We start from the raw sequence: 19,266 nt of genomic DNA on the forward strand, positions 1-19,266 counted from the left end.
CGTCTGCACCACCTCTTCCGGGAGGGCATTCCAAAATAGGAACCTGCCAGGGGCGGGCAGCCTCATAGAGACTTCTTCTGCCTGTCCTGGGCCCTGCGGGCATCTCTTCCATTGGTCACCAGGCCCCAAATTTTAGCAGCCCCGAGTGACTGGCGCTCAGGATATTTCCATGTATTTGTATTTGTAGGCCATTTATACCAAGGCCCGAAGCGACTTACAATAAAACCGCAAGAGCCAAGAGTATGCGGCACAGCGATGATGTTGATATCTAGAGCTTTCTGTGTTTCAGGATGTTTTCGTGGGCATGCGCGGAGATCTCCAGCACAGGCATTACCTTAGTCATGCTGTTCTTAGACTGGCCCCATCTGCGTATTCATCGGTTTTAGGCGTCTTCTGCTGGTCTTAGGTTTGTGTGTTGGTGTATGTGTGTGTGTTTTGCTCTCTCTATGAATGTGGGGTCCGTTTTCAGAAAGATGCTGAGAGCTTCACTTGGATGGCCAAAATTTCAGCCGAGCATAGGCACTTGCTTTTTCTATTGGAAATTTTCCTGAATTTAGAGGCTTAAATTTCAACCTGCAAATCATTCACCTAGATTTTTTTTTCCCACCCTAACTCTGCTCCTTAGCCACCCATTTTTCATATCCTAAATTTAGGCACTCGGTCCTACTCAGTTTTCAAAGGCACCAATTTGGATGCCAAACTCCAAGATAGGCCGACATAGTAAGGTGCATTCAGCAGAATGCACAGTTTCACCCAGAGGTGTGGGCACATTTTGTGCCTGTAAACTTTACTGCCAATGCAGCAAGGAGTTTTATACGCATGAAATGTGCGTGTAAAACTGTGCGTTCTCCTTAGCGTCCTCGCATGGAAATCCCATGCAAACCAAGGCATTAACCATTACCTCCGTGGTGCAGAGCAGTGTGCTGGAAATGTTACTCCTGGTCAGAGATGGAGTAAAGTTTCCAACGCTACTGTGCTGGCACTTCTCAGATGATTATCGGTGAGAAGGGATGCATTGCTCGATATTACATTCCAAGCACCCTTCCCTTTAAAAAAAAGAAAACAAAGATTCCTTTCTAAGCATTAAATGTTTCAGAAACGCCTTCAAAAGAAATGTCCTGACTGTTTTTTAAGCTGGTTGCAAAATATTATCCTTTGCCCTTCCAAAAGCTAAATCAACATCAATAAAGGGGTTTTCTTTTGATTCCGTTTGGAAAGGGGGCAAAGGCTGCCTCTTAAGCTGTTTTATTGGGAGCCTGAAAGTTGTTGAGGATGGAATATCCACATGAAGGTCCTTCCCGTTACAAAGCGGTGGTGAGCAGCAAGGTGCATATGCAGCCTGTTTTCTACCCCTGGCATCCCAGACATCCCCTCTTTGGAAACAGTGCTCCGTCTGCTTCCCTGAGCTCCTGTTTCCTGTCATGGAAGCCTTGACTGCCTTATTCACACAGTTGCAGTCCTTATCTCACACCTGTCACCTCATGGCTTGCTGACTAGCAGAGCTGTAGCTCTCTTGTTCATTGTGCATTAATTCTGAACGGTCTCAGAAGTTATTTGTTGTAGTATCAGGTCAATGTGTTTTTCTATATCTAGTTTTGAGAGCAGCTGGTAATCCTGAGTCTGATTTTTTGGTGTGGTTCTGATCGCTCCAGTGTTTGTGTGTGTGTGCATTTCTTTGTTAAGTCCTGTTATGTTTTGGGATTGGCAGGTAGACGGAGTCCTTGGCAGGTTTCTTTCTTGCGGTAGCTGTGAACTTTAAAACACTCTCTCTTTCTGAAACCAAGACCAGATATAAATACATTCTTTGCAGAAAAGGGGGGAGGGAAGAACATGGGGGAGGGGGGAATTTTTAAATGTAAAATGTTTGGTCAATATTTTGTTCATGTTATTAAGATGATGATCTCCATATCAGTTTTGTAAATGTTATTTTGCTGATATTTATCTCAATAAAACTTTTAATTAAAAAAAAAACATGCATCAGCCCCCTCCTGAACTGTATTTAATTTCAGTTAATTCTCCCCTACCCCTCCTGAGTTTAAAATGTCTTCAGTCTATTCTGAGCACACTTTTTAGCTCTGGTGTGTGCATATTTTAATTCCCAATGCACTAGCATAACATTAGCTTACTGCATTAGGAGCTTATGTGTTACGTAAGTGTGTGCTGAATTTCAGTGCAGCTTTAAAGCTCAGCTTTCTGCATCAGCCTGAAAGTCACATGCTTAAACATTCTGAAAATATTAGCTCTGTGCCTCTCTCTGATTATGTGCATGTTTCTCTCTCTGTCTCTGTGTGCATTTCTTTCTCTATGCTTGTGTGTGTGTGTGTGTGTCTCTGTTCCTGTATTTGTTTCTCTCTCTCTCTCTGACAGGTTGCTCAGCTTCTGCCTCTGTTTCATTTCCAGGTGTTGGTGGAGTTGCAGGAGTGGGTGGCGTTGGCACCGGCCTAGTGCCAGGGATTTCTACAGGTAAAGGATTCACAATTAATCAAGGGTCATAGTATGTAATTGTACAAGAAGTAAGTGTTCACTTCCCAGATCTGGATGCTACTGCTTAGGCCAGAGGCAATGTTGCACCCTGAGGAGGGAATACCAACCAACCGACAACATGTCCAACTAGGGACTGGTTTAAGAGATCAAGTATTCTGCACTTTGAATGGAATCAAAATCTTTGCCCTATTGTCACAATTGGCTGGGACATGGAGGGGAAGGAAAGGGATTAAGAATGGGTGAAAACACTGGTCAGCTGTGAAAGAAGGCTTATGGCACAGACAGATTCTGATTGAACTGGAAGCACACAAGAAAGCTTCTGGACAAAAATAAAAAGGCCAGTAAGGATCCCCATCTCTGTTCAATAGGAGCCCCCAATCGTGCACAGTTGTTTATAAATTGAATACTGACTAAAAGATCAATAGGAAGATCCCTGTACAATAATCTTATGTCCCTTAAGTCTGTTGGTGCAAGTTGATCTTGGGCCGGCCTCCAGAGCCTCTGACAGATATATACCTGGAGGTCATCTTCGTTGAGGTCACGGAGAAGAAGCCCTTGGCTGGGGTGAGGTTAATGCAGCCCCATGGTCGAACCCCCTTTCCAATTGCAGGTAGACTTACTCTGAGAGATGCTAGAACTGGGCTTCACCTTACCAACCTCCATTCTCCGCAGGTTGAGCTCTTGGGTTCCAAGGGCCAGCAAGACTTAGACGAAAAAATCTCAGGGGCAAAAGCAAGTCAGAAAGCAGGCTGAGGATCAGGGCTGGTGGCAAACAGCAGCATCAGGTCCCAGGTGGTGATCAGAGCAGATGGCAATCCAGAGAATAGTTGATGTCCGAAGCAGGGGTCTGAACCAGGAGTCAGGCAGAGACAGAAGGACAAGAGGGCCCAAGACACAGGCAGGGCAAGGCACCAGAGAGGCAGGCAGGTCAAGAGGTCAACTGGGCAAGGCAAGAGGTAATCAAGGATGCAAGTCAGGAAACAGGGAGAGCAAACAAGGCAAAGGCACAGAGGAGAACAGCAACATGTACTGCAAGGCAGGAGGACCTGTTGCTGAGGCAGGGAATCACTGTGCCGTCAGTGCTTATGAAGGGTCAGGCGTGTGATGTCATCCCAGGGCGCTGTGGCAACTTTCCCGCCTTGGGCCCTTTAAGAATTGGTGCCTGCCGTGCACACGCACCTAAACAGGGCCCTGGACTAGCAGGGAGCAGGGCAGCATCTCCGAGGGGCAGCGATGGGGTGCCGTGGCCAGCCCATCATTACCCATTGTCGGTGTGCGTACCTGACATTACACTGATGCCTCTGGTGTCTCCGTTGATCTCATGCAGGTGTTGTTCCGGGAAGCGCTGCTGGAGTGAAGCCTGGAAAAGTACCTGGTGAGTCACAGCGCTGAGCCCTGAAAACACGAGGCTTGTTTGAGCAGGTCAATGTGCCCGGAGATCATGACCTTAGACCGACAACAAATGGGCTGGAATATTGTGTCTGTCATTCCAGGGGGGACAATGGCAGTGACCTTAGCAGGCAGCATCCCAGGTGTGGGGGGAGGAGGGGAAGGGGATGGGGAATGGAATAATTCCTTGCTTATTGTCCTCATAGCCAGATAGAGTGTGTCATTCTCTTTAGCATAGCTCTGTCGACCCTCTCCTCTCTCCCCATCACAAACCTGCATGCAGTGCAGGCACCAGAACATTGCGGCTGGGCATTGCACTCAGGAGGTGGCTGTGCAAGTGCCAAAAAGCATGAAAATTAAATTACATTTTTGTCCATACAGTGGGGAGAAAAGAACTTGTTCTCGGCTCAAACCTTGTGTTTCACTTTCATTTTCCTCCTTATTGCAGTGGTGGAGATACGCAGATTGAAGCAACGGTGCTGACCCTTTCCTCGGGCACTATTGCTGAGTCTTTGCTTCGGTCTGCAGACCTTTGCCGCTGCACTAGGGCTGCACTCACATGCCTGCCCGTGTCACCCGGCAGCGTCCCTTTAAGAGAGGCAGATAAGCGTGCTGGGTGTGACCGGTGTCTTCAGAGTATTTCAGCATGTGCTGTTCTTGCTCCGGCAGGTGCTGGGATCCCAGGAGCCTATCCAGGTGGCGTGGTCCCAGGAACAGGTGCGACTGCAGCTTTGGCAAGCAGGCAACAGAGTCAGAGACCCACACACCCGGACACACATAGGCACGCGCGCACATACATGCACCTACGCTGCATCACGCATGCCCACACCCATGTAAATGGCCACAAGCATCACCGGAGATGAGCAGAGAGTAGTCATCCAGGATGCCCCAGTGCCCTTGGATCCGGATACTCTCGGCTCCTTTTTGCCCTGGTGCTCCCCGGGGTCTTATGCTTTCCCCAGTACCCCGCCGCTCTTAACTCCTCCCCCCTCCCTTGCCTCTGTCCCGCTGCTCTCCTTGCGACCTCCGGCCTCCTATTGCTCACAGAGTCCAGCTGCTGTTCACTACCGTTTGCCCAGTGCTCCCCGTTTCCCACTGCTCTGGGGGGTCCTGCGCTGCAGTGCCCCCAGTTATCTGCAGCTTCCCATTGCTCATTGCATCCCGCCTGGTCTGTTTCAGGGGTCAGATATCCCGGCGTTGGCGTTCTTCCTGGAGTGCCAGCAGGAACTGGCATCAAACAGAAAGCCCCAGGTAGGTTTGGAGACTCAGCCCAAACCTCAGTGAGGGGGGGTGGGAGGGAGACTGGAGGAGGAAGAAACGGATTTACTTCCCTAGGCCTGTGTTTATTCTACTTGGACTTTCGGACCCGGGTGATGTTTAACTGATTTATTCAGTACTAGTCTACACCCTGCTCAAAACAGGAGATCCCAGATAGCTTGCTGCCCGCTGCCCCACTCAGTATCGACTTCTGAACATTCCCCTAACTATGGAGCCTAAAACGGAGCATGCTATTTATTCGTCCGCATTTAGGGTCTATATGTTAGGCTCCTAACACTAAACAGCAGCGCTAGGCACCTAACCTACCCCCCCGACCGGCCCCCACTCCGCCTACATTTTAGACAGCTGAATGTGGGAACCTAGTGAAAACAGACACCTCAAGTTCGGTGCTCAGCAGAGGAAGCTCTTCATTTGGGAAGCTTTAGGAGCTAAGTTTGCTGCGATTGTGTAAGAGGATGTAGCTGTTGCAGCCGTGGCAGGGAAGGACTGGGACTGTTGGAGGGCGTAGGGTTTGTCGCACTGAACAGTTTCTCCTGTGCTCTGCTAGATTTTCCCTGTGCGTTTGGGCACCTGTGTGTCTGTATGTTGGAGGGAGTGGGGCCGGGGGGGGGAGGCACTTGGGTGCTTGCATCCCCTCTGATCATTTCATGTGTTATTTGTAGGTACCGGGGGAGCACTGGCTGGAATCCCAGGTAACACAAGCTCTTGGCTTTATCCTATAATTGTGTATCTGCAGGGCATAAAACGGCATCCTGGGGGAGGGGGAGAGGGGGTGATGGCAAAGAAAACCCAACCCTTCCCTTTCAGGCTCCCCTGCTTGCAGACTCACAAATTGAGCCCGTTGGCTTGGTGCCAGGAGCAGTCACCCCTGCTTGCCCGCTCCTTGCCACAGCTCTGTATATCAGCAAGAGTTGGGGGAATGGCAGTCGGTGTGCGGTGCTTATGAAATGGTGTGTCAGTTTGTGCCAAGTGCAGTACCACAGCGATTGTGTCTTGTCTGTTGTGTTTCATGATGTGTACATACACTGTGCGGCAGAGCCTTAAGATGTGCTACACAGTGCACATTGTGTGCCTCTGTATTTTGCTGGGCTGCAATACAGTTGGAGGTCTATATTCAGATACAGTCTAGATAAACGGATCTGGCTAACTTTAGAGGCCTATTCAATAATGCAGCTGCACTATTAAATTTCGCTGGCAATCTTAATTAGTTAGTCAGCTAACTAATAGCCGGCTAACTTTAGGACAGCTCTTCTACTCGACCAGATTTAGCTGGCTAAGTGAGCCACCTAACTCTGAATAACGGAGTTAGCCGGTTAACTGATCCAGCTAATTCAACTCCTCCCAGTTACGCCCCTAACTTATCTGGCTGAATTCTAGCCACCTAACTTATTAGCCAAATAAAGGCTGAATATATCCAGGTAAGCCATTTAGACGGATATCTTTTGTGTTCTTCGTCTAAATGGCTTTTGAATATGGGCCTTTAGGTGTCTGCATTCTGTTGTCATACAATGTGTTTATTGTGTTGCTGTGCCTTGTATTGTGATGCAATTTGTTAGAAAGCAGAGTGTGTATTGTCTTGCAGTGCAGTGTATTCTGATGCAAGGTGAGTATTGTGTTGTAGTGCAGTGTGCTTATTGTGTTGCTTCTCATGGCGTTGTGGTATGTTGTATTATGCAGGGTGTGTATTATGTTTATAGTACAGTTTCTTTATTGTGTCGCTGTAGATTGTGTTATGATTCAGGGTCTGTATTAGGTTGTGCTCCTGGTTTTTATTGTGTTATGTTATATTGTGTTGTGGTGGATGTCAGATGCTTTGGAACAGGTTACATGCTCACATTCCCTGGGCTGCAGTTTTTAGAATAAATGTGCTGTTCCCCCACCTTGTGGCAGAAAGTGGTAGTTGATTTTTTTTTCCCCCCCCCCATTTATTCTTCAGGATTTGGTGGCTTTGGAGGACAGCAACCAGGAGTACCCCTAGGATACCCCATCAAAGCACCAAAACTACCAGGTAGGACTTTTGGGTACCCAGCCTAGCCCATCTTTTGTAGGTATTAGACTGTCCTTATTCATTACACCTTACCCTATGCAAGCATAATCCCATGACATCTCCTCTACTATAAGCGGCACAAGCCAATGTCATCACTGTTCCATTACACCTCATCAATGTCATCTGTTACACGTTATCCAGTGCCAACATAATCCTATGACACTTCATGCGACATCATCAGCGCAGTAAGTGTCATCACTGTTGCATTACTCCTCAGTGTCATCAGTAAGTATAGTGTTGGACCCTTTATTGAATGTCATCATAAACCCACTACACCTCATCTAGCGTCAGCAGCACAAAATAAGAATATCATCACTGTTCTATGGCACGGGGTCTGTATCGGAAGGCCTATGAGGAGAGGCTGAAGGACCTGAATATGTATAACCTGAAAGAGAGGTATGATACAGACCTTCAGATACCAAAAAGGTTTCAGTGATGTATGGACTTCAAACCTTTTCTGTTGGAAAGGAAACAATAGAAATAAGGGTCACGAAATGAAACTACAGAGGGGAGACTCTGTACATAAGTGTCAGGAAATATTTCTTCATGGAGAAGGTGATGGAGGACTGGAATGCCCTTCCAGAGGAGGTGGTGCAGAAGAGAACAGTCAAAGAATTCAAAGGAGCATGGGATAAAACCTGTGGATCTCTAAAGGCTAGAGGACGGAAATGAGATAAACATGCAGGGGGGTAACTTGCTGGTACGGCAGTTACTACCCTTAGCAGAAGGCATGGAGATTACTACCCTTAACTAAAATGCTTTGATGCTTTTAATGCAATTGCAACATTGCTTCCACTTAGACGGCAGGGGAAAAGAGCAATTGGATTCGGAAGGCAACCAAAGTCCCCAACTTCCATGGTCTGGGATATTGTTATGCAGACATAAGGAAAAAAGTACAGGACTGCTTCTATGGCCAAGTCCTAATTGAAACGAAGAAAGCATGCATGGGGTTAACTTGCTGGTGCGGTGGTTACTACCTTTAACCAAGTCACCTGAATACTTTTGATACAACTCCAACATTTGCTCTCTGCTTCAATGGCAGGGGAAAAGGGGAACTGGATTTAGACTGCAACCAACGAGGGCTCTGACTTTTACGGTTTGGGAAACTGATAAGCATGGGAGTAACCTGAACAGAACAGCAGTTACTTCCCTTAACAGAAGACATGGATTACAACCCTTAACCAATAAGCCTTGATGCTTTTGATGCAATTGCAACATCGCTCTCTGCTTCAAAGGAGGGGGATGGGGGTGGAGGGAAAGAGAAACTTGGATTCAGGGACAACCAACACAAGCCTCGACGTTTTTACAGTCTGGGTTACTGATGCGCAGACATTAAGGAAAAAACACAGGATTGCTTCTACGGCCAAGTCCATAAGCAAAACACATCAAGCAGCACTGACTGATACATGGGGCAACCTGCATGGCAGATATTACCATGGGAAGCTTGCTGGGCAGACGGGATGGACCATTGGACCTATTCTGCCATCATTTCTGTTTGTATTTTTCTATGGCATCAAGTGTCATCAACATGGATCCAAGTGTCATCAACACTATCCAAGCTTTTATGGGACCATGGTTATAGCATTGTGGGGGTAGTTTTGTTAGCCAGCAGACCTAACACATAGAAAATTACCCTCCTCTGTGACCCATCATTCCTGAATCTCTGTGTAAGCAGTACCAATGGGAAATGCTTCCTGTCTCAATTCCTTGCTTGTGCTAAATCTGGCTTTTGTCTGTGGGAGACCTTCGGCCTCTTATTTCTTCTTACCTGTGTGGCCTAATTGTATATGCATTGAGAAAAATATAAGCAAAAAAATGTATTTTTATACTCTGTTGACTGTGAGGCAATGAGGAGGGTTTGGTGGTGGTTAATGATTAGTTCGTTAATGGTCACCTAGTCATTACTAACTATGAAACCAACACCTCTTTCCTTTAAATATTAGCGTTTCCTCTTGAAAGCCAAAAGAGTAAAAAATGTGTTTCTGTCAGGGTGGGTTTTTTGGGGTGAGCATCTTTGGTAGAGGGGTATCTTGTGTGTGGTTGATTATATTTGGTGTGTTACCAGTACTGGTTAGCCAGCAGTTACTGAGCATGGCACTTGGCAGAGATGTGCTATCAGCGGTGACCTGGGATTTCTGGTCAAGATTCCTTAGGCCAGCGATTCTCAACCGGTGTGTGGCGACACACCAGTGTGTCGCCATGCACCGGCAAGTGTGTCAAGTGCTACCCGCAGCCGGTGGAGCCGAAAACCGGAGCTGCTGGCCACCAACGGAGACCAGGCAGCAAGGTCGAAGACTAGAAGACCGGAGGTGCTGGCTGCTGCCGCCCAAGACTAGGCCGGCGGGGCCGAAGACGAGCAGTTCAGCTGGGGGCCGGTGTGTGTGTGTGTATGTGTGTGTATATGTATTTGAGATCGAAAGGGTGCTTTTGGTGTGTGTGGTGTGTATATGAGACAGGGAGGGTGCTTGTGTGTGTATGTGTGTGTGTGATATAGATGTGAGGGAGGGTGCTTCTATGTGTGTGTGGTGTGTATGTGAGACAGGGAGGGTGCTTGTATGTGTGTGGTATGTGTGTGTGTGTGTATGTGTGATATAAATGTGAGGGAGGGTGCTTCTGTGTGTGTGTGGTGTATATGTGAACAGAGAGGGTGCTTGTGTGTGTCAGTGTGAGCAAGGGAGGGTGCTTCTTTGTGTGTGTGTGTGAGAGAGAGAGAGAGATGGAGCATGTTTCTGACTAGTTGAGGTTATGAGAGAGACAGGGGGCATGTGTGTGATTGAGCCTGTTTGTAAGTGCGATAGAGAGAACATGTGTATGATTGAGAGCTTGTGTGTAAGTGAAATAGAGAGAGTATGCATGTGATTGAAAGCCTATGTGTAAGTAAGAGAGAGAGAGAGCATTGTATGATTGAGAGAGACTGGTCAGAGAAGTGATATGTGTATGTGTGTGAGAGACTGGGAAGATGTGTGGTGTGTGTGTGTGTGTGTGTGTCTGTGAGAGAGAGAGAGAGACTGGTCAGGGAGATGATTGGTATGTGAGAGACAGAAACTGGTCCTGAGGGTGTGACTAGTTTGTGTGTGTGTATGTGTGAGAGAGAAGAGACTGGTTGTGGTCCCTAAGGAAGAGGACCATGAGGACAGCTTCAGCAGCTACTGCTGCTTCTGGTGTGGCCTGCAAGGGAAAGGAGTAGGAGAACTGCTGGAGAGGGTAAGTAAAAGTGGCTTTTTAAGTTCATTTTTCTTGATTGACTGCCATTTTAATTATTGGATATTATGTGATGTCTCTGCTGTTTTGAAATATTTTATTGGTGTTTGGAGAACTTTTAATAATTTTTAAGAGTTTTTAATTGTTAGATGTTCTGTTCATCAGCTGTTTTGAAACATTTATTCATATAGTTTTACAATTATTTCTGTGTGGGGATCTATAACAGCTTGGCTTTTTCTGTTTTCCTAATGGGAGGTGTATTGGTGTTTAGGGTCTGGTTTAATATTTTTAGTGTTGCCTTTTTTATAGGTAGGATTGTTCCATTTGAGTGCATGCCATAATGCAGGTGTAACTTTGTGTGGATTAGTTTGTGTTCATTATTGCAGATCCTGGTATTATTGTCTGGTGCTATATTTCTGTTTCCATTTATCTAGTTTTGTATTGCACGCAGAGTGGCTTTTTTTGGGTTTCCATTCCAATTTTTGTCTCCATATTTGTAATTTGTGGTCTTTCTGTACTTGGTGAAGGTCGATCTTGTATGACCAAGGTGAGGAATTTAACTAGCATGTAGGCACATAAAATACCTCACCTTATTTGTTGTGTTTTCTCAGGCGTACATGCATTGGTGGTGAACTGCTGTCTTTTTATAAGTAGGGCTATTGCGCCTGGTAGTAGAGGGAGTTTGAGTTGCTGTTATTGAGATAACACCAGAATATCTTTTTTGTATGGTGAGTTGTATGAGGAATGTTCTAGCTCTGCTTTATACCCATTACTGAGGGTGTTCAGTGTGTCTCGCACGTGAGGACCATCTCTCAGGTGTGTCCTGACAGAAAAAAGGTTGAGAACCACTGCCTTAGGCCTGTCCCATCTATGGGCTGCAACTCAGCACACTCGCCAGGAGAAAAAAAAATCACAAGCTTCATTTGTAGTCGGAATGGATGGCGATACCAGCAGAAGATCCTGGTCACCCCTGATATAGGGTCTGATGTGATGCAGAGTGAATCAGGAAAGGAGATGTGGGGAACAGTGTTCCATGTATCAAGCTCCAACCAGGGCTGCAGGGGCCGCAGTGTACCTTCCCCATGGGGGAAGACACAAAGAGAGGCAGGGCTGAAAAATAAGGGACTCCCCAAAAATTCATGCAGGCCCAGAGTATTGTGAAGACTTCTGGAAAGATGGGGAAACTTCAAGGTTCTGGCTACAGAGAAATGTTTACCTTCCCCAAGGTCACTGAATCCAGAGCCTCTGTTCCCAGACTGGCAGATCCAGGCCCTCTGAAGACAGCTACAGTAAGAACAGAAGCTCGCAGCAGACATCGCCAGCCGTGATAACTCAGTGAGAGGTCAGAGAATGCTCCCGGCATCCTGGATCTCAGCCATCACTCTCTCTTCTGAGAGATATGTGAGAAAGACAGAAGAAGTCTCATGCTGGAAGTTTCTCTTCCAAAAACGAAAACTGAGGGTTTGGTTTTTTTTGTGAAGATTACGCCCTTCCCCAGCAGTGGTTGCCACCTGCATATTTTTCATCTCAGAGGAGGTCCCTGGGAGCTCTCGGGGCCCCCCTCAGATAAAGTGGCTAATGGCTTTATAAGTGTCTAATTAATTCAGGGCCAGATAACCTGATTGCTTTTGCTGTTAAACATTCAGTGCTTCATTCAGTAAAGAATTTTGCCATCAGCATGGGAACGAGGGAAGACCTTTTTGAATCAGGCCCTTAATGAGTTGCGCCACAGCAAGAAAACCCAGCAGTCCTCACTAATAGGACTTAAATACTCTTGGGACTGCAAACCAGCAGAGTACAGTGAGCAGCAACTTCTGAACAAGGAAAGCATTCCCTCCTCCCAGACATGGGGGATCATCCAGAGACAGCCCAGGCACTCTCCAGGAGGTCTTTCCTGCAGCGGGAGAGGTTCCCCGATGCTTGGTTGATTTTCCCATAAAAAGGGAGGTTGGTGTGAGAGGTTCTTCTAACAGATCCAGAAAAACATAGCACATATTGGCAGACAAACCTGCCCCTTTGTGCCTGCATAGTCTGTGGCATTAGCCTTGCCTTGTTCTGACATTGAGGTTTCTTCCTGCCGGTCCCAAGCCTATTTGAATTCTAGCACTGTTGCGACTCGTACTGCTTCTGCTAGAAGTTTGCTCCAGATGTGCAACATCTTCTGAGTGTAAAAGTATTTTCTTGCATTCATTTTAAGATTCCTTCCCTTCAGAGCTCTTGTCCTTGAGCTTTTCATTCTTGGAAAATGCTTCCTTATCGAAGGCTGTGGTAAATATTTGAATGGTTATATTATTTCTCCACTCGATGTCCTTTCTTTTAGAGGGTATATCTTTAGGTCCTACCTCTCTGTGTATGGCTTTTAGTGCAGGCCATGCACCATTCTGGTGGCTCGCCTTTGAATTGCTTCCATCATATCAATGTTATTAGATGTCCCATCTCCAAAGCTTACCCACCTTGACGAAACCAGAGGGCATGCATTCTTGTCTGCAGGTCCTCGCCTATGGAACCGCTTATGAAAGGAAATAAGATGCCTCCAGGAAAGAATGTTCTTTAAAAAAAAGCACTAAAAACTTTCCTCTTCAGAAAAGCATTCCCAAACCTAAGTGATAATGGATAGTCCCTGACACCTGTCTACCTCAACGAGTCCTTGGTAACCTATTTATGGCCTCCTGTTAGCTATTTTGTCCTTATTAGAGTCAACACCTATGTTTTAATACGATAGTCTATGTTCCCTTATTCAAGAGTAAATAAGGTGTTATATGATTTTGTTCTTCTTATCGATGTATGTTCGTAATGTATCCCGCCCTGAATGTAGGAAGGGCGGGTAATAAAAGCTTTTAAATAAATAAATAAATAAATAAATAAATAAATAAATAAATAAAAGTCCTTTTATATAAGTACACAGTTCTCAAGGTGTGATCTCAGCAGAGACCTGTAGAAAGAATATTACTTCCCTCTTCCTACTAGTGACACCTCTGTAGCCCCTTCTTCTAGTATTATCCAGGAAAGCGAGAGTTACACTCAGTCCCGTATTATCCAGGAAGGCAGGAGTCACACACAGTCTCGGGGCTAAGCCCCTGGTCAGTCCAACAACCCTGGGGAGTAGATTCCTCAAAAGATGGAGAGGATAGACTTCTGGGGCCCAGTGTACAGGGGGGGGGTAACTCTTGCTGTGAGTACTGTGTCATTAGGTGTATGCTGTGGATGAGTGTAGGCGCCAAACCAAAATAGACAGGACACTCTGGATGGATGTCCAACTCAAAACCTTACTGCAGGAAATCTTCAGATAAAATTAACTGGCACCATACACATCTATTCTTGGTTACATCTAGGTCCCAAAGTTATTTTCAAACTGCTTCTCTATCCATGATTGTGACCGTTGGTTTTGGGGTCCTGAGATGGTCTCATCCTTCAGAGCAGTGAATGGTAATCAATTCCAGAAGGGGCAGGGGGTCTCTTAGATGCTGTGGCATTAACGTCCTGGTCAGTACCTGAGGTCCAGATGTCCTTCAGTTTTAATTGTGCCAGTACATTGTATATTCCCTTCCTTATATCTTTGCTTTTTGCCTTTGGTCTATCACCTTCACTACCTAACTTGAATGCCAAGCACAAATCTCTCTTGAAGATGCCTGCTTACCTGGTGTGTTTGCTGTGAGGAGCAAGGTGAGAGTGAGAGGATTCCCTGCAATGTAGGGCGCGATCCTCTGAGAAGCAAGGTCAGTGAGATGGGATGCCTTTGTGCTGATCTGTAAATCTTCCATATTTAGCTTTCCCCAAGCATTTACATCATTTTTAAGCTGGGCAGAACATGCTGTGCTTGCTTGCAGTTCCTCTTCAGTGCTTTTACTGATCACCCATTAAATATCCCTGTGTCAATGGAACTTGAACAAAGTTTATGTTGAGCGCATGAATCAAAACATTCTGACCAATTTTTGTTTTCTTTTGCCAGGTGGCTATGGATTACCCTACAGTACTGGAAAGCTGCCTTACGGTAGGCGTTGTTAACATCTTAGAATTCTGGGCTATGACAATTCTTGATTCTCAGAGCATTTTAGGTCTTGAGAATTTTCTCCTGTTTCTTGTAATCCTTAACATCCTAAAAAAATCATCTGAAAATATCCTGTGAGCTTCAAATCAGGATCGTGCAGGGCCTGTATACCCTAATTCCCTGACAAGCAGCTCCCCAGCAGCAGCCCAAGACGCTACCTCTGAATAGGAGCAAGACACGCTTGTGCAGCCGTGTCATCAGTCCCTGCCTCAGGGTGGCCAGCAGGCCTTTGAGGAATCTGTCCTTCCATGTCTGTGACTGCTGCTTGGTCGGAGAATGGCTCTGGTCCATATCTTCCTTAGTGCACAGCTATCTTTAATCGTAGGCTATTGGTGGGGGAAGAGACTAGGTTGGTAGAGGTCCATGCATACACTTTACCTGCAAGTCACTATCTCTGGGCGGGCGCAGGAGTCCCTGGTAAACGTACTTTAATTCATGGTCCCCGGGAGGGAGACGGATTTCCTTGGTACCTACTGCTGACGCGTTTGTGGAACGTAGCATCGTTTTCTAATCATCTCATGAGCTTAGGGGTTCTTACGCTCATTCTTGGGTGGCTGGTTTCAGGTTATGGCCCTGGCGGCTTGGGAGCTGGAGCTGGAGGAAAAGCCGGATACCCCACTGGGACAGGTATGATTCTGCATCCGCAAACTGAATCCGTATGCAGTAATGGTGGCCTGGCTGACTGATCTGTCTGTTGAGCGCATGGAATAAAGTATTTCAATCTCTGAGCTGTTGGATAGACACTAACAGCAATCCTTCTTCTCAGTCCCCTCTCTCGTCTTCAGTCATGAGCTCAGACACAGGTTGAGAGCAGGACTGCCCAATCTTGTCCTGAGCAACCCCATGACCAATTGGGCTTTCAGGACAGGCACAGTGGCTTATGCACGAGCTAAATTTGCGTATACTGGGTTTCCAGTGTATGCAGGTTTATCAAAGGCATAGTCGGTGTGGATATCCTGAAAGCCCTAATTGAAGTGGAGACACAAGGGCTACCCTTGTGTCTCCACTTCAATAAAGGATTGATTTTAGACTACAGGCATCTATTCTTTATTTCATCCTGACGGCTATTACAGATCGCCTTCCTTTGTGCTTTCTGTATCCTGAAACCCCGACAGGCGGTGGAGTTCCCAGGACAGGCTTGGGGGAGCTCTGCTGTAAAATCCAGTGAGCGCTTGGTGGCCTGTCATTGGGGATGATAGGGCAGTTCTTGCAGATCAGGTTTTTACGCACACTCAGGGGAGCGTTGCCTCTCAAGAGGATGTAGCCGGGTAACTAAATTGTCCCGCTGAGAGCAGCTATAAGTATGTGCGCTATTACCTGGGGTTAAGAAGAGACAATCCCGGTGGGGTTGGGGGGAGGGGAGGGAGGGGTATTCAGGTCGAGAGAATAAACAACATGCCCCCCCCCCCCCCCGAAATAGGTACAAAGTACATAGATTATTTTGTGGCCATGTGCCTTGTAGGCAGTTTTCACAGGGAAATTACCTGCATAGCTTTCCTTGGAAAATTGGCTACAAAGTCTGCAGGTATGAGAGCGCCGGGGTACTTCACAGCAACGTGGGCAAGTGAAAGTGACCCACTCAGCGGTTGGAGTTGAAAGTTCGTTTGGGCGGGGGGGGGGGCGGAACGTGAATAGAAAGTTGGGTCTGAATGCGTGAAGTGCCATCTACATCCCCTCGCAGTGCGTTATAAGGGTTTTATCAGTACAAGGCCTTTGATGGGTTTTGTCGGGGGTGTAGGAAGGGATTGGCCCACTGAGCCTTTTATTTCTTTCTTTTGTTGTTGTTTTTGACCGCGCTGCTTATCCGGATATCTTTTCAAGATATAGCACGCTATCTGGTCACACAGGGCCGGGTGACGTAGCTGGGTTATATCTGAAATTTGGATTAAGTTAGCCGGATAAGTAAATCTCTCCCTGGAATGCTCCCAGAATGCCCCATTTTTATCCAGCTAAATTATAGCCGGATAATCACTCTAATTTATCCGGATAAGGGGACAAATATGCCAGTTTTGCCATATTCTGGGTGTTCTGTGGGCATCCCCGGGAGAGGTTTACTTATCCGGCTAACTTATCCAAATTTCAGATCTATCCAGCTAAGTCACCCGGCCTTGTATCACCAGGTAACTTGTGAGTTACCCCTCTAAATGACTTTTGAATATTGACCTCATTTATTTTCTCAAGCGTTTGAATGATCTAATTGGCCATAGGTGTGGCGTCTTTACAATTTTAGATTAGAGTGAGGTAGTGCAGCAGATCTGAAGGATACATTTAGCTGGCTATAAATAAATATGAAGGCTTGCAATAATCTGTTTCTATTTATCTTGTTTTCTTTTGTTTGAGTTTTTTTTTTTATGAACGTTTTATTATACTCCGTCCTGAGTCATGAATTAAGTGCAGGCTCCAAATGTTCAAAATAAATAACCAAAGTGAATAAAAGAACTTTCCCAATTAATTTAGAGCTCAAAACGTTGCTGTCTTTGTACAGCACCACCAGACCTCAGCCATTGTACCCTCACGCCCTCTCCAACAAGGAGGAGAATAAAAGCTTTTATAGATTTTAGGCAAGGCAGTTGGGGTCAAGCAGCATCTATAAACCATCTGATTTAATTTTTCTTTTATCTGGTTTCTAGTTGATGAGTTAGCTACTCCTTTCCAGTTACTGTATCTATCTCCATGTCTTCCAAAGTAGCAACTCCCAACTCTCTCTCTCCCAGTTCTTCATATAAAAAAACAAACCAAGAACAACAACAACATTTTGCTTCCTGTCTACAAAAACCGTACAGATTTTAGAGAGACCACACTTAAGAGAACCGTAAATAAAAAAAAAAAAAAGCCTCTCCCAACACTAATCCCTCTATTACAACGCTTGCCGCATTATCGAGAAGAACCAACGAGGTCAGCGCGTTGGCTATAAGTGAGGACAGCGAGCTAGATTAAAGCCTTTGAGATCTGTCTGGGCCGAGCGGCTACCTTTATTCACACAAAGGGGCTTCTCCGGGTGACTGCAAAGTTACCTGGGCAAAAAAACCTTTAATTACATTTTACCCAGCTAATTTGTAGCCTGTGCCAGTTTAACCAGTTACAAAGAGGGAAGGTGGTGGGCGGGGCGGGGTTGGGGCACCAACGTTGAACGCAACCCAGCTAAGCTCACCTGAGCTAAGGCTGGTTGGGAAGACACATGCAGTCCTAAAGTTACCCGGGTGACATTAAGCAGCGGCACGCCTACCCAGATCCCCGCGCTGCTGAAGGTGGCCCTCCTAAGGTTAACTGAAGCGGTGGATAATTCAAACTACTCGCTCGCCTGCAAGGTCCCTTCCTGAGGAAAACGTGTAGCTACCCCGGCCCTTTTCCCTGGTAAAAATATGCACATATGGATGAAATTACAAACGTGTGTGTGTGGTTTCCCAAACGCTGCCCTCAGGAATTCCTGCCCCTACTGAGGATAAGCTCACCCACATAGAGGGTGGGCAGTATTCAACAAGGCCATTGATTCACCTGCGTAAATGGGCTTTAAATATTGTCCCCTGGAGAAGCAGCGTCCCCCGCCATGTGCTGAACGAGGGGCTGTGCTTGCCTTTGAGTGGCGGCGTGACGGACTGGCCCTCCTGCGTCCTGCTGACCCTTCTGAAGTACTCTGCTCGCTTGTCTGTCCACAGGTGTGGGAGCTCAGGCAGCAGCACTGAAGGCGGCTGCTAAGGCAGCAAAATACGGTGAGTTGTTCATCTCCTTCCTCAGACTGTCCGACCTTCTCATTTTTTATCCTGCGCCCTGAGTAATTTTACTTCGCAGAGCTCATCTTTTCAGCTGCGTTGACTCTGTGCTGAATCCTCCCGGTAACACAGAACGGTCTCTCTGGGTCAGGGGTGAGGTGACCTGGTGGCATGGAGGTTCGCAATCTAAGCAGCGTGCGGCCTATCCAGGCGAGAGAGAGAGATCCAAAAGCAGGACAGGGCTGATGTCCTGAGGGATGAACTAAGGAGTCTGAGCAGGGAAGATGGAGATGGGAAACACGGTCTCTCCCTGGAGTGTTCCCTCAAAATCATGGAAGATCTGTGGGAGAAGTAGGGAAGGAATGAACCCAAGAGAGGAAGGTCCTAGCAAGCTGGATAATCAAAAGATTTGTCAGATAACTTTGGGACAAATCTTTGGGCTTCAAATCCTCCTCTCCCCCTCCCACTCCCACTCGGCAGGAAAAATTTTGTCCGGGTAAATGTTGTGGTTATGTGTGTTTGGGTGGATCCTTGGGTGCTGTGGAGGTGACCACTCCCACGAGGAGAAGCCCCGTGAGGAGCCACAGCACTGGGCTAGACTTGTACTACACAAACACAAGACTTCTTTTATTAAACAGCTTGAAGAGAACCACCAGAGGTGGCAGTAGTGAGGCAGTCTCGTAGTTGCAGTCTCAGGGACCTCGGCAGAGGGAGCCCTTCTCTCCTTGATGACGTCAGGAGGTTCCGCAGCAGGTCTCCCAGCGAGGAGATACTGTGGATGAGATAGACTGAGAGTTAGAGTACTCACTAGGTATTTGCTGTTGATATGCGATTCCACCAGGTCATTTGTAGAAAGTACAGGAACCGAGGCAGGGAGAGCAGGCCCTCGAGGATCGAGTACCTGTTCCCTGTAAGGCACCTGAAATAAAGCAGAGGGCCCCCGAGGAGCGAGTATCCAGGATAGCTGTTACCCTGAAGGGCAGAGAGAGAGCTTCCTGCGGCAGCACGGAAGTGGCAGAGTAGCATAGACAAGAACAGATTCGAGTCCTTGCTAACTCGGGGAACTAGCACATTAGTGAAGGTAATATACCCCGATGGCGTGACGTCAG

At 46.8% G+C, this 19,266-nt stretch overlaps 1 protein-coding gene across 1 annotated transcript in view; it reads left to right on the forward strand.

Annotated features, from left to right (window-relative positions):
- ELN (elastin) overlaps positions 1-19,266 on the forward strand; it is a 208,687-nt gene that overhangs the window by 105,646 nt on the left and 83,775 nt on the right. The window contains exons 10-18 of the mRNA XM_029613541.1: positions 2,401-2,463; positions 3,812-3,859; positions 4,543-4,590; positions 5,053-5,124; positions 5,814-5,843; positions 7,088-7,159; positions 14,349-14,390; positions 15,012-15,074; positions 18,104-18,157. Of these exons, the coding sequence (XP_029469401.1) occupies positions 2,401-2,463; positions 3,812-3,859; positions 4,543-4,590; positions 5,053-5,124; positions 5,814-5,843; positions 7,088-7,159; positions 14,349-14,390; positions 15,012-15,074; positions 18,104-18,157 (492 nt within the window). The remainder of the gene's footprint in view (positions 1-2,400; positions 2,464-3,811; positions 3,860-4,542; positions 4,591-5,052; positions 5,125-5,813; positions 5,844-7,087; positions 7,160-14,348; positions 14,391-15,011; positions 15,075-18,103; positions 18,158-19,266) is intronic.

Source organism: Rhinatrema bivittatum, chromosome 8, assembly GCF_901001135.1.
Source record: "Rhinatrema bivittatum chromosome 8, aRhiBiv1.1, whole genome shotgun sequence".
Lineage (NCBI taxonomy): Eukaryota > Metazoa > Chordata > Amphibia > Gymnophiona > Rhinatrematidae > Rhinatrema > Rhinatrema bivittatum.